Raw genomic sequence first — 15,550 nt, 5'->3', positions numbered from 1 at the left:
GATAACTCCGTTGTCAAAGGACACATCTCTCTTAACTGGTTGAAGAAATGAAGTTGAAGACTTACATTTAAAACCAAGCAAGTTCGATCTGAACATTGCGGAGGTAGAACAAAATGCTCTTTTTATAACATTTCAGACTGAAACAGTCGATTTTTTTTTTTCAAAAAAAGCAAATGCTTAAGAGATAGATATGAAGTTATAAGTGATTTTCGTTGTTATGCTTAATTCAGACTAAAAACTAGGTTTGGCATATTCGTCACTCTGGTTTTCTTTATAAAGTGACCGTTTAAGACTTTGTTCCACTTACCACTGAATTTGCTAAACCTTTGTGGTGGTAAAGCTGAATTTTAGTCAAAACTTCTTAAAAGTTTTAACGGAACGGAGATAAACATTTAATGACTTAAACTTCTTTTTGACAAAATCAGCTAGTCTAATTATAATTTTGTAATTTATTCTTCTGTTTCCAACATTTAGTCACCAAAATAATTACAGAACCGAATAACCTCGGGCGGATGGCTCTCAAAAGACAGGCGAGGGGTTGGGCTCCGAATTTCCAAGCACTGCCCTTAATACCATGAATATATATGAATTTATGCTTAAAATTGCCCAAAATTTCCTTTTACACCGTAAGTTTACCCTTACACAGATTTCGACGAGGAGATGGGTATCAACACTCTCTAGAGCCCCCCTTTTATAGAAGTAGTCAAGAGGAAAGTAGATGAAGAGAAAAGTAGAAAGTAGAAAAAGCTAGAGCATTTCTGTGTTCCAATACATCAATCTCCCCCTTTAGTACACTTGAAGCCAACGAAGGCTCTAAGAAAACTAAACAACCATTTAAAGCTCTCTGTCTCTACAAGTTTATTACATCTTTCTGGGAACGAAAAAGAGAAAATCTTACATACTACACATGCTAGAATAATTGGTTCGAAAATCGATCGAGAGCAAAAAAAAAACTTGCATTGAAAGAAAGCAAAAAAAGTTACCAATAAAGGCTTTGCCTTAGAAAGTTTCCGTATAAATTTTCAATCGCTATAGGAGTAATCAAGGCAAAAAATACACGGCAGACAGCGGCAAATAGCCACGAGTGATTCCCAAAACACCTATTGATATGGAAAGAACAGAAAAAAAAGTAAAAATTGATTGCACTTTCGAAAGTGTTTTAGTACAACAATCAATTTTTACTGGTTTTCTGTTCCTTCCATATCAATCGGTGTTTTGGGAATCACTGGTGGCTATTCTCCGTTGTCTGCCGTGTATGTTTTGCCTTATGTCTGCCGTGTGTGTTTTGCGTAGTATAGTACTTCTGCACCCTTGAAGAAAACTTATTTAGGCTACAGCACCTGAATTAAATTGCCTAGCTTGTCGTTCAAGAGCAATTCTTCCGTCATTAGTCGGTTTATAATTTTAAGATCTGTTCTCACCTTTTGAATTTGGAAGTCAGATTGGAGAAGTGATTTTGATCTCACCAAAAAAGGAAAATTGAGAGAAAAAGGGGAGTGGTTTTGCAGCGTGAAATTTTTTTACTCAAATTCTAAAGTGGAGTTAAATAACTGTATTCGAACAAAAATTCGGTGTTTTTAATTCGATTTAATCTAAAAATGAACACAGTTAATATCAAATACGAAATCGTTAACATCTTATTTAAAATCTCTTCTTTTTGAATTAATACTTGCACCTGTATACTTCCGTTGAGAAAACAGTATGTGTAACTACGAAATGAATTCAAATTAGTTTGTTGTACTAAAACACTCCCGAAAGTGCAAATTAATTTGATTTATTTCGTAGTTAGGCATAATTGTTTCTCAACGGAAGTATACATGTGCAAGCATTAATGCAAAAAGAATAACAGATTTCAAATAAGATGTTAACTAGTTCGCGGGCCTATAAAATTGTAAAACTGGGGTTTATCCCGTTTCCATTTTGATTTCGTATTCGATATTAAATGTGTTCATTTTAGATTAAACTGCTGAGCAACTGCTGCTTATAAGTACTTTGAGAAGAATCGGCGAGGAAGGCAACTGCTCTTCAAAAGTGAAGAACATTTCATGCAAAATGTCGAAATGGCGGTAAAATGAGGTAAATCTAAACAAATTTTTGACGAAGTAAAAAACATAACAGAAGAATTTTTATTGATCAATTAAAATAATAACCCAAGAACGGACAAAAATGGATTGTGAAAACCAATCAGAAAAAAATTACAATCTAAAAATGGAAGAAAAATTACCAAACAAAGTCAAATTTCCGCATTTGAAAAAAAAACCACAGAATTTTCGTTCAAATACAGTTTTTTAACTCCTTTAGAATTTGAGTAAAAAAATAAACGCCGCAAAACCTCTCATTTTCCTCTTTTGGCGAAATCAAAATCACTTCTCCAATTTGATTTCAAAAATCGAAAGCTGTGAAAATATCTTAAAAACATAAACCGACTAATGACGGAAGAATTGCTCTTGAACGACAGTCTAGGCAATTTAATTCAGGGGCTGTAGCCTAGACACATTTTTCTTTATGGGTGCAAAATATTTACTACGGCAGGACTCCAACTAGTGACCCCTGCTCCTTGACCACAAGCACTGCCCACTCGCCTACCAGGCCCTTCTTACTATGCTGCAATTGATTTTATTTTAGCAACAAGTTTTACTTCGGAGTAAGAGCAATAAAGATCAAACAAAAATGAAGAACAAAAGCGTGACAAAGTCACTTGAGAAGTCAAAGAATGTTAGAAAAGCACAAAATAGTCCAGCGAAAAAATTGCACAAAAAAGACCAACGCGTTTACAATAACTGCTAGGAACTTCATTCAAGAGTAATTTACAAAGAAAACACCAAAACAATTCAAATTCTTTGAATTGTAGTAGAAAATAGGGGCGATATAATAGCCGTCTAAGAAGATAAGGGAGGGCAGCTATTAATCAACAAACTCTCCAATTTTTCCTGGCTCATCGAATTTCAGAGTTGCCTGCTATTTGCGTAGATACAACAACTGAATACTACCCAACTCATATCGCTTCCGATAAAAAATTTTTGCAGAATAAAGTAAATGAATAAAGTAAACTTCGTTCGAGAGCAAATATTAGTTTGTTCACACAAGAAAACAAGGGCAAAAATTATGTTCATATTAAAAGATATTTCACATAACTATAAATGAGGAAATAAACAGTTCCAAACCGAATCACAGTCTTTTACGTACAGCCGATAAACCTATATGCGACTGTTGAATTATCATAGCCCACAGATTGCCGAAAAGTAGCCCCAATAGACGCTTGCGGACTTCCATGAATTGAAACAATTAAAGAAATAAGATAGATTAATCACGAAACCTTTAATAGGTCACTAGACTTTTGTGGGTTAGATTTGGACTGTCACTTTTATGAGACAAATTCGCTCTTAAAGGAAAAGCCCTAATAGAGCTTTTTCAAAATTAATATTCGAAATCAAAAACTAAAGAATTACGGCATATAAGTTTGGCACTACTTAGATGCACACTATTGATCTAACTAGTAAATTGTCTTAAAAATTAATGTTCATTAAGTGAGTTCAGAAATCATTTTCTAAGTGAGGTAAGTCACGCAATTGACCTAAGAGCAGAACAATTGACGCCACGCACACAAATTTTAACTGCAGAGCAGTAGAAGTTACCGAAATTGAAAAACTCAATGGTCGCAAGAATCATCGATGGAGACGACAAACTAAAAAAATATAACCTACTAAGTTCGGGCGAATTGCTCTCAAACGACCGGCGAGCGGTTGGCCTCGTCAGTAGCCAGCCAAGGCTTAGTGAGGCTAGCTTTAGCTTGATTCGACTCTGCACCTTTTCAGATCAAACAAACTGATATCTACAGTACAAAACTACTGTCTCTGGGGTTATGTCAAGCAATCCATCTGCAAGACTTGAAAAGCTTCGTTGGCCCGTAACTCATAAAATAAAAAACTTTGAAAACCGTAGCAAATTTTAACAAAATCTCGCTAAAAATCAAGATATTAAAATCTTCAAAACCATTTGATTGTCTCAAGTGACTATCCAGTAACCCTATTTCAAGCTTTAAATAGTTTCACTGGCTCAAAGATCCATAAACTTGGTACATAACAATTTTCAAAAATTATCAAAAAATTGCTAAAGCTGAAGTCATTAAAATATTGAAAACCATTCTCTTGACTCTTAAAAATATGCGACAGCTTATCATCAAACCTTGGAAGAGGTGCATAGGTCAGTGGTGTCGGAAAAAAAGATATAGAATTGAAAAAAGATTTAAAATTTTGCAAATATTTTTTTAAAAAATTGCCCATATAAATATCTTGAAAACATTCCATTACATCTAGAAGCTATGCAGAAGTCTTTAATCGAACCCTAGAGGAGGTTATGTGGCTCTTGAGGCTGGAGAAACTTAAAAAATGACAAATTTCCAAACACTTGAAAAAAACCTGCTAAAATTTGCAAGTTGCAAAAAAACCTGCTACAATTTGTGATAATAAAATTTGAAAATTAATCCATCGCCAAAAACATTTTCCATAAATTGGGTAAGGACAATGTCAAAAAAAAATTGAAAATGCAAGTTTTGTAAAAAAGAAAATTCGTGGTCCTAAAATTTTGAAAAATCATTCAATTACATTTAGAAACTAAACAGTAACTTATTGTCAAACCATAGAGGAGGTTCCTCGTCTCTTGAGGCTGGAGAAACCTAAAAACCGACAAATTTTCAAAAACTTGGAAAAGCAAGTTTTATCAAAAAAATTGCTAAAATTTCTGATATTAAAAAATTGAAAGATATCCCAAGGCAAATAGAAATTTTCCGTAATTTATTGTGAAACCCAAGATGTTTTCTGGCCACTCCGTCTGGAAAGACGCGAATAGTGAAAAAATAACTTTCAAAAATTTGAAAAAAGTTCCACGTTTTATCAAAAAAAATGCTAAAATTTGTGATGTTTAAATGTTGACACCGTTCCACTACCGCTAAAAACTATGCAGTCATCTATTATAATACCCTAGAAGAGGTTCCTTGATACCTAGGGCTGAAAAACTCAAAAACGACAAAATTGCAAAAAGCTTGAAAAAAATTGTAAAAATTAGTACAAAATTGCGTGTTTTTAGCGATCGGTTATTCGTCAGTAGCCACGGGCGAGGGGTGGGGGTGCACCAGTGGGCTGATGGTGAGGGTGGGGAGAGGTGGGTGGGCAACAGTGGGGTGGGCGGCAACACAGCGGTGTGGTGTCGGGGTGGGGCAATAGTGGGGGGGGGGGGGGTCAACAGTGGTGGTGTCTTCAACCTCTAAGAACCTCCCTTCACACCATAAGTATAAGTCTTCAAAACAGTTTGAGCTGAAACAGAGCTCAACGGCTCTTAGCGCACTTGCAATTAAAGCCCGCTGGGCGCTACCTGTGTATCCCGTTTTTTAGGACGAAAAGTCAAAAGTGTCAGAGTCAAAATAGGTCAAGCGAAAAATCGCATTAAAAAAAGACCGACAGGACTAATATAATTGCTACAAACTTCGTTTGAGAGCAATTAAAAACATGATGTCCCCAAGAATAGCCGCTAACGCTTCCCGGCTATTTATTACAAACATGAATCTCTTCATGGCAGGGTTATGTCATAAAAAATGGTCGTTGTCTTCATAAATTGCCATCAAACTGTTAAGTCTAAATTGTTAATTAAAACTGTAACTCTTATCATCACTATGAGCAAAATACATTTTTTTAAAATTCAGAAAACCTAGCTAGGAAATTAAACTAGATGGGTAACTTAAACAGTGCGTTTCAAGATGATTGTCCACATTGCGAAGCGCGCTGTCACCAATAAATTTCTAAAGCCGACAAAAAATTTCCCGAAGACCAATATGACTAATGTCAATTTGGCGTACATACTCTATTAAACTTATGTTGGTTTTTGAATAAAAAAAGCTGTAGTTAAAAAATGATTGAAAAGTACAAAATTGAATTCACACTTGATCACAAACGTCCATCATTGAGAGGTAAGGAAGACACTAGAACGCAGAATAGTCACACAAAATACAATCATCAATCGGTGCGTCATAGACTGGATCTTTATTAAATTCGTTAACAAAATAAAATTTCTCTCACTCGCGCAATTGAGAATAATCACCCAATTATTCGCGTGTATCTCGCACTTCGGGTTACAGGGCATTTTACCCAATGCCAAAATACTCAATTTTTGAATGAAAATGCCCAAGGTCATTGCATGAAATTGATGCTCTTTACGTTCAATAGTCCGATTTAAAATTAGCAATGATACTAAAAGCATGTTTCATCATACTTACGCGTTAAGTTGATCTCATGATTGTTTCTGATAGTGGCATATTAAGTCCTATGGCCCCTCAGGCAATGAACTAGTCTTCAACTTAAAACTTGGTAAACATACTTTGTTCTATTTTAAATTATGCTACTTAGGCATTATCATGCTAAATAGTCTCTTTGATAACCTTGGGTATTTTAGCACATTGGGTAATTTGGCATTGGACATTTTGTCCTTATACCCTCTCTTCGTAAGGCAGGGGAACAGCGCTCGCTCACAGGCCTCAGTCGGCCATTGAGAGATGTAATTTTATTACCTTAAAAGGAAGAAACTAATCTAAACAGGATACTGCTCCGTGATTGGTGGAGATAAATGTCAAAACTGCATGGAGAGATTTGATTGGTCAACAGAATCTCGTAATAAAATACAGGAATCAATCACAAAACTTGACAAGTTGTAGTTAGTAAAAGACGCTCATCAGAAACTGTACACATACATAAATATGAAGTTGCATAAAAGTAGAAGTAGTCAAGGAACAATTGCCAGAAATAGAATTAAAAGAGGTCTTTCAGCTTGGTCCATTAGATCATTTGAAAGGTGCGCACTTCGATCAAATTGCTCAACAATTTTATGATTCAGCAAAAATTAACCAAATTTCAGGTTAGAAAATTGGATCTTTTCTATTTTTTTATTTGTGATTCCCCGCCCCCAACAAGCATGCTATGCAACCCCAGTTGCAGAGCACGTGCCATTACATAGTTAAATAGTAAATCTGTAAGAAATTTGCCACGTGCACTTTGGGGGAAGCAAATGATATGCACCCAGTAATTTTTTTTTGGGGGGGGGGGGGCAAAAAGGCTAAGATCCAAAAAATCTATGTCACTACTTATATTTATCCTCAAAGTAATGTTTAAAATTCCATAACTGAGTTCGCAACTGATTTCGTACGCTTTTAGCTTCAAAAAAAGTACTTGAAAGTTGACCCTAGAACAAGAATAATCTGAACTTAGAAACCTTTTGACAGTCCGAATTAAACTTTTTAACCAATCCAAAATTCAAGTTTTCGAAGACAAAGAGGAAGTCTCCGAACACATACACACTCAACCCAAATTGATCCGTGGACCAGCATTGAAAGGGCTGGTTTGACCAGCAAATAGATAGTTTACATTATAAGAATAGATGGAAAATGATTTCTAAATTAAATATAGACTCTACTCAATATTAAAACTATAAGCTACGATAAAAGACTGCTCACAGAAATGCACAAACGCACAAGCGCCACAAGAGGTCAAAATGGTGAAACGTCGACAAGGTCGTTCAAAAGAACAACAAAAACAGCATAATTGCAAATATATTAATAAAAATTAGACAAAGACATTTTGAGGTTCACTTAAAATCTTCCACAAATTTGCCAAAACGTTAATTAAGCTTGTGACACAAAGCAAACGTTGAGGTATGACAATCCATTCAAAATTGCAAAATTCGGAGGTCACTAAAACCTTCACTCGAATTCGATCAAGCGATAAGAACCGGGCAATGCCCAAGTTTGTTCTCTTATTACTGATCCGGCTCGTTAAGAGCTTGCCCTAATATCTGCGTCGCCCAAAGAACACAGATAAAAGGCAGCCGTAAACTTGGTCACGAAGATATATATCGATTAAAACAGGAAGCAAAACTCTAAAGGGTCGTCACTTTTGGAGTCATAATCGGACTGGGTTCAATTTTTTCTTGCTTGTTGTCGGATATCTCCAGAACTAGAGTAGTCTGAATATTGCAGCCGGTAACATGGGCGCTTTGCAAGTCAATCAAGTCGCAATTGATAGGATCCGAGTTCTCGTGTTCAGTCGAGAAACTTTCATCGTGTTCCGAACTGGAATCTCCCGCTCTTTTTTGACCAGGCGAGGGTGGACCTTTTGGCTTTGGGGCGGAAACTTTGTACGTCGTACAGGCTGTGATTGCACTCTCAGTTTTCACACTATTATCAGACGTCTTTGCTGAGTCTTTCGTATCTGTGACAACCGGTGTCTCTTTAGCCGCGTTAGGAGACGTTGTTGGAGCTGAGGTATCACTGGAACATACCTTTGACGTTTTGGAGTCCCTATCATTGTCTTTGGATTCTGTAGTACGGGGTTCAACGTCATCTTTGCCTGACATCTTTGCGGAATCGTTTTCAAAGTTGGTACTGGTGGGGCAAGTCGATTCGATTGCGGGAGAGGATTTTAGGGTAGTTTGGTCTGGCTGCGAATTCTGTTCCTCAGATGACATTGCCGAATCACTGGCTGAAGGAGGGGTGGTGGTGGTAGCAGTACTTCTATTGGTTTGGATGCAACTTTCGGTGCTATTGCGGGATGGACTCGACACATTTGCATTGTCGGAATTTTGAGCCCCGTTTTCCGCAGAGGAATCTAAAATAAGCTTACGGTGACTCAGCGGATAGGGAATTCATATAGCTTCGTTTCAAGTCATTGGTGAATTTATTAAACCTGTTTTAAATTTGATCAAAACTTATTCGTAACGTCACAAATCCCAATACGCTCACAAATCCCAATACCCCCCCCCCCCCCCGGTTAGAGTTAGAGGTCGCATATAATTTGCGCCCCTCGGACGCACGTGTCATATTTTTACATAATGATTTACTATGTAATGGCACGAGCTCTGTAACTGGCGGGCGTTTAACGTACTGGGGGGGGGGGGGGGGCACACGGAAAAGATCCCTTTCTTCTCTTAAAATTTAACAGCACTGCTAGCAATGAAATTTCAGTATTAGGCAATAGTTGCGAACCCAGTAAATACTAAGCACAGCCGTTGCCGAACACAAAAATCATAAGAAACGCAATTACTACTCTCGCTCTGCGGCTAATTTTTTAGCTAAAATTCCGGGTCTTTCCCAATATAGCCCCCTCCCCCCCAAGAAATCATAGCCCCCCCCCATTATGGTATAATTACCATGTTTGGGGGGGGCTATAGTTTATCTGACCACTAAGCTGGGGGGCTATAATGAGAAAGACCCAAAACTCCAACTAACCTGACTCGTTATGATCTGGCTTGTCACTGGATGTCTTCTCGTCGCATGCTTCCGCTTCCTTCACGCCAGTCGGGTCCTCTAGATGACAGCGGGGTTCAGTCTTGGTCACTTTAGAAGCCGGTTGGTCACTCTTGTCCTCACTAACGACGCCCTCACTCGCCTCAGACCTTCTCTTCTGGCCACTTTTCATCACAATATTCTGTTGCTTAAACTGCACAGGAGTGGTGGAAATATTCGTCTGTTCATTCAAAGCCACATTAACCGGCTGGGATCTGGCGAAGGGTTGCTGTGGTGTATTGATGAGGTCGTGTGATTTGGGAATCTGTTTGAGGAGGTCAGGGATGTTGTCAATTTGGATGGCAGGATTCGTGTTCTCGTTGTTTAATGTCTTTTGGTCAACTGAGTGAAACGGTTTTACCTAAAGAACATTGTACGTTTTACACTGAAAACTTATCCAGGGGTTGAAAACCGAAATTGGAGCAAAAGTCATAATTTAAAGATAACATTGTGCATAATTTACATTATGGAAACGATCAAATAACACATTTCCATGTTTACGTAAACTTCCCAATAATAGATAATATTACTCGGGGTGTTGTACACAGTATTCTCATCGTTTGCTTGCATGCAGTCAAGCCCGGCTAGCTCAGTCGGTAGAGCATGGGACTCTTAATCCCAGGGTCGTGGGTTCGAGCCCCACGTTGGGCGTCTTTTCCAGTGGTCCACAAAATATTTTGCATTGTTTGCGCTTCTGCTCTTTGCATTGTTTGCGATCCAAGGGCAAGGACGTCAGTCGAAATGACAAAATCAGTTCATAGAAAATTTTGAATTGATAGACTACTTCCTGAATTGAACCAAAAACAATTGAATCGACCACTCCAGTAAAACATCTGCAAAAATACTAACCAAAAACAACTAACTCTGTTTGAATTAAAACATAAAATCGGAAAACAAAAAGACTGACGCAAAAACATAGCTAGCAAATTGCTGGAAAATGCCGCCACTGACAGACGTTTTAAATGAAACAGTTAAAGAAAAGTGATAAAGACATCCTAATTTTTGTTTTGAAAGTGTGAAAAAGTGTTCTAACATGCTCTCAAGTTTCATTAGATTCGTTCAACATGGTTAATTGAGCCTCTAAAATGGGAGAGAAATAAGCATATAAATTAAACATCATTACCAGGGCTTGATGGGTTAGTTTATCCCGTTTCTTTTGATTTCATACTTTTAGCTCAAACGTTTTCGCATAAACTGTTGAATGAATTATAAACTACACTCCATTGAAAGACGGAGTCAGGTGAGCCAGTATTCAAGCGTCAAAATTGTGACTTAGAATTGATCAAAACGAAGAAATAAGAGAAATTTTTCAAATTTCACATGTTTTTTGAAAATCAGTGGTGCCAAAATTATTAAAATCAAAATGAACAAGCAAAGAAAATAAGAAAAATAAGCTAAGAAATATGCCAAAAGGTGAAAATTTTTGAAAAACAGTGACCTCAAGATGAATAAAAATAACTTCAAAAACTCAAATCCTTGAAAACATTACAATATTTAACACCGAGAAAGCGTAAAATCATAACATCTTTGTATTAATTCCATCAAGAGACAAAGAAATAAAAAGTAAAACTGAAGGCCCGATTCCAAAACTCATTCAAAAATTCGTTTTAAAAAAGGGTACCAAGTCAATAAAAACACTAGCTACAAACCAAAGAGAATAAATAGAGTAAATTTTACTGAATAGCAATACCAATGAGACTTGTTATCCGTCAGATTATGTGACAAAAAAAACAAGCAGAAACAAATACGCGTAAAACATAAAAATTCAATAAACTTTCATGAAAAGAAATAGTGTCAAATCACAGACCAAAAGTGGTTAAATTAAATAGCCTCAACTTTTTAGGTGACAAACACAAATGGACGTGGAGGGCGTAATAGACTGAATCTTTATCTGCTCGGCTATAAGGGCTTCGTAAAAGATTGTCTTACAAGCGCTCTTATCTTAACAACAGTTTTAATTTCTGAATAAGAGTAATTTAGGACATGCAAAAATCAAGATGTCAAGCGTGAAAAAGTTACTCGAGAAGTTAAATCGGCAGAAGGAGCTACAGCAAAATGATCAATCAAAAAAATTGGCATAGAAAAGACACATGGTTACAAAAATTGCTCGGAACGTCGTTCGAGAACAATTAAAGGACAAATTAAGCAACAAAAAAAACAAAAATCGCTATTAATTCACAGTAAACTATTCGATATCAACAAAGCACTTAAAAAAGGTGAATTATGCCTTACTTGAAAAACGGGACCTGTCTACATTGAAACTATGCCATACGACGAAAAGGAACGGAAAATACTAGAAAGCCCAAAATTTTATTATTGATAACAAGTAGCGTCAAAGTCACAAATATCAATAGCTAGAACAACGAATTAACTTCTTTTATGCCTCATTAAAACGCCGAGAAAAAATAGTCGAAAACAAATGTAAGGAACAATAGTTCTCAGCTTGCAGTTGTCAATAAAGAGGTTCGCTTAGGTTTTTGACAGCTTTTGCAATAAAAACAGCAACGCCTTTTGCAGAAAAGGTTAACAAATCAAAGCCGTCAGCTTGGTGGAAGATACCTGAAAAATATTGACGGATTGAAACAGAAAAATAAGCTATGAATTGACAAAATTATTTGAACAGTAAAAAATCTATCTACTGTTTTTGTCCACAATCAATAACACATACACAAAATTGAGCCATTAGATTTAACAAAACGTAAAAAAAATTGCAAAAAGTCTTACCAATTTGCGGAATTTATCGGTTTACCCACCTCTTCTTTTGACATTAGCCGTATTAACCACAATGCAAATATTGCTCAAATTAAATCTGAACCCTATTCAGTGAAGTGAAAACGCGATAGAGAAAGTTAGAAGTTAAACCATGAACATCAGAACTTGAACGAAAAGTGAAACTTACTTTTAAAAGCCTAGCGCCTAAAGCTTAATCAAAGAAGCCGACAGTGTCCAATGAAAACATCAACAACATTCAACTAAATTGGCTCAAAAAACAAGGAAGAAAGCCAAGAAATGTAGACATCAAAAAGCTGTGCCTTAGAAGCTTAAAAATAAAATTAAAAAACCAATTAAAAACAAAGATAGACAAAAAGACGCCACTCAAAAAATTTGGAAACTTTTGAAATATGCAAACGAGAACCAATCTAACCAGTCTAAACCATAAAACAATATTTTTTTAAATAAAAACACAAATGTTGCCCGGAATAAACTCCAATGCACGAAGTAACAATTGGAACAACAGAATTAAAGCAAGAGAATCCTCCTTTATCATAATACAGTTTAATACAACCAATGGTATCCATTTAATAAGAAAAACTAATCCTAGATACTAAACGCGTGAGCTCAAAAGTGCGACAAAATTTTTGCATGTTTAAGGGGCCTCTCGAAGCGCATGTTTAAGCCGCATTGAGCAGCAGGGTTAAGCGAACATATCGAGAGAGGTCAATGACCTAAGACTCGAAATAGATGGGTGAGAGCCGAACCTGGGACAAAAGACTGTTAGTCAGGTGCAGTTACCTCGAGGCTAAGAGGGCTTGAAAGTATGCTGGCCCAGAGAGGGGATTTACTGTCCTGGGTACTACGTCTTTTTAAATTGCTGCCGAAGTAAGTTTGAAGTTCTTATTGTAAACGTGTATTTCTCTGCAAAGTTTTAGCTGTATAGATTATGCGATATTCTACAACACTCTTAGCTTCCAACTAAGTTTTTCACGCTTTACATTATGATTTTCGCGTGATCTCAAATTCTCTCAATCTGAAATAAAGCGGTTGGGAGAACGAGTTTCTTTGTAGTATTTATAGCGCAGTTGGTAAGATGGAGAACTGCTGTTCTGAGGGTCGAGGGTTCAAACGCGTGTCGAGTTACCTCTCATTTGTAGACACAAAAATTTCTGATCAAAAACATGCCGGCTGTTATTCGAGAGCACTTCTTGCGACGCTGTTTTTTATGTTCCTGTTTGTGTTTGGGGGTGAAAATGTTAATCCTGTTTATCAAACGCATGAGCTCTAAAATGGGAAATTTTTTTTGCATGTTTAAGGGGCCTCTCGAAGCGCATTGTAAGAGCCGCATTGAGCAGCATGGTTAGGCAAACATTTTGAGAGAGGTCAATGACCTAAAAGACTCGAAATAGATGGGTGAGAACCGAACCTGGGACAGAAAAATGTTAGTCACGTGCAGTTAACACGAGGCTAAGAGGGCTTGGAAGTATGCTCACCCGGATGGAGGATTTAATTTCCTGGGTGTTTTTGAAATGCTCACGAATTAAGCTTGAAGTTCTTATTGTAAACATGTTTTAATTCTGCAAAGTTTTAGTTTTACAGATTCGGAGCTATTCTAGAAAACTCTTAGTTTTCAACTAAGTTTCTCATGCTTAACTTTTTGACTTTTGTGTGATCTCAAATGCTCTCAATCTGAAATATGTCATTTATACTATAAAAGCGATTGCTAGAAACGGTGGTACTTAGTCGTTATAGCGCAGTTGGTAAGATGGATGACCGCTATTCTGAGGGTCGAAGATTCGAACCCATGTCGGGTACCCTCCCTTTTGTAGACATGAAAACTTCTAATTATAACCATGCCGCCTGTTGTTCGAGAGCACGTCTTACGATGCTGAGTCGTTTTATATTCCTAAGTTTGTTTGAGGGTTGAGAAATGATAATCCTTCCTTTATATTAAATGCGTGAGCTCTAGAATGGGACAAAATTTTTGCATGTTCCAGGGGCCTTTCGAAGCGCGTGTTTATGAGCCGCACTGAGCAGCATGGTTAAGGAAACATATAGAGAGAGGTCAACGACCTATAAGTTTCAAAGTAGATGGGTGAGAACCGAACCTGCGACAAAAGACTGTTAGTCAGGTGCAGTTACCACAAGGCTAAGAGGGCTTGAAAGTATGCTCGCCCAGAGAGAGGATTTGATATCCTGGGTACTACGTGTTTTTAACTGTTCCCGAACTGAGTTCGAAGTTCTTATTGTAAACGTGTGTTTTTCTGCAAAGTTTTAGCTGTATAGATTCTGCGATATTCTACAACACTCTTAGCTTCCAACTAAGTTTTTCACGCTTTAAATTTTGATTTTCGCGTGATCTCAAATGCTCTCAATCTGAAATAAAGCGTTTGTGAGAACGAGTTGCTTGTAGTATTTATAGCGCAGTTGGTAAGATAGAGAACTGCTATTCTGAGGTTCGAGGGTTCGAACGCGTTGGGTACCTTCCCTTTTGTAGACATGAACGTTTTTAATCAGCACCATGCCAGGCGAGTTGGTTTATGTTTCCGTGTACGTGTGTGCGCTCGCGCGTCTGAGGGATGAAAAATGCCAATTGTTTTCTCTTTGTAGCAATTCTTCTTGCCATTCGCCGGGTCTTTTCTGTGTTTTTTTCCATTTCAAATCTTTGAACGATGGTTTTTCGTAAACCACAGGGATTTTCCAGTTAGTATGTTTTCCAGTTAGGATTCCCTAAACAAATCATTTTTCTCACTCTTTCCTTTCTTAATTTCTCTCTCTCTCTCTCTCTCTCTCTCTCTCTCGCTCCGAATGTATGTTCCGTCCTCCCTCTTTCATCTCTTTCCTCCGTTCCGTTTCTCTATCTATCTCTTCTTTCCTTGATTCGGTGTCTCTCTTTCTCTTTTTCCCCTGTTTATTTCTATTTTTCTCTTCTCAAATTAAACGATCAAGAAAAACAGTTGAGCACCAGTACTCAACCCCAGAAACGAGAGGCCAAAACAGATGAAACCAAGCGTTTCAGACAGACTGAATTGGAAAAATCAAACAGTTTTCTCTGTCCTCCATAGGATAAGCATCCGTTATAGCAAAAACCAGCGAGTCACAAACGCAATTGTCCAGAAATTTGCCGTAGAAAGAGCAAAGGACAAGTGCAATACGCATAGTTAGCGTAAGTGGCGAGGACTATGCTGTTAAGCGAGGGGTATGAGTTCGAGCCCGAGTCGGTGCGAAACAGAAACCTTAATTTCTTTTAAACCTCTTCATGTAAACGATTTTCATGTTACGGTTTTGCGGGCCTGCTTGTTTAAATTTAAACAAAAAAATTGATTTGAAAACGCAAGTACTAGCATACTAAGAACATAGCTGGCAGATTGCCAGAAAATAGCCGCAATAGCTTCGTAGATCTGCAGTCTCCAAAAACATTAAAAAAAGACATGACCAAAAAAATTCGTCTTTCCATTGAAGTCTGATATGTTATATTTTGATTTAAAATCTGTATAAGTTTTTGCTGCC

General features: G+C 37.2%; 1 protein-coding gene and 1 non-coding gene across 2 annotated transcripts in view; one reads left to right on the top strand and one right to left on the bottom strand.

The window, feature by feature from the left end:
- Positions 1–7,334: 7,334 nt before the first annotated feature.
- Positions 7,335–15,550, bottom strand: part of LOC142341442 (uncharacterized) — a 57,798-nt gene continuing 49,582 nt past the window's right edge. Inside the window, exons 6-7 of the mRNA XM_075392384.1 lie at positions 9,269–9,686; positions 7,335–8,648 (exon numbers count right to left, since the gene is read on the bottom strand). Of these exons, the coding sequence (XP_075248499.1) occupies positions 7,921–8,648; positions 9,269–9,686 (1,146 nt within the window). The 3' untranslated portion in view covers positions 7,335–7,920. The remainder of the gene's footprint in view (positions 8,649–9,268; positions 9,687–15,550) is intronic.
- Trnak-cuu (transfer RNA lysine (anticodon CUU)) lies at positions 9,904–9,976 on the top strand. Its single transcript has one exon. It is a non-coding gene; the product is annotated as a tRNA-Lys (tRNA).

Source organism: Convolutriloba macropyga, chromosome 6 (assembly GCF_964194025.1).
Source record: "Convolutriloba macropyga chromosome 6, txConMacr16.3, whole genome shotgun sequence".
Classification (NCBI taxonomy): Eukaryota; Metazoa; Xenacoelomorpha; order Acoela; family Convolutidae; genus Convolutriloba; species Convolutriloba macropyga.
Note: the sequence above shows the minus strand (reverse complement) of the source record. Positions and strands in the feature narration are given on the sequence as shown.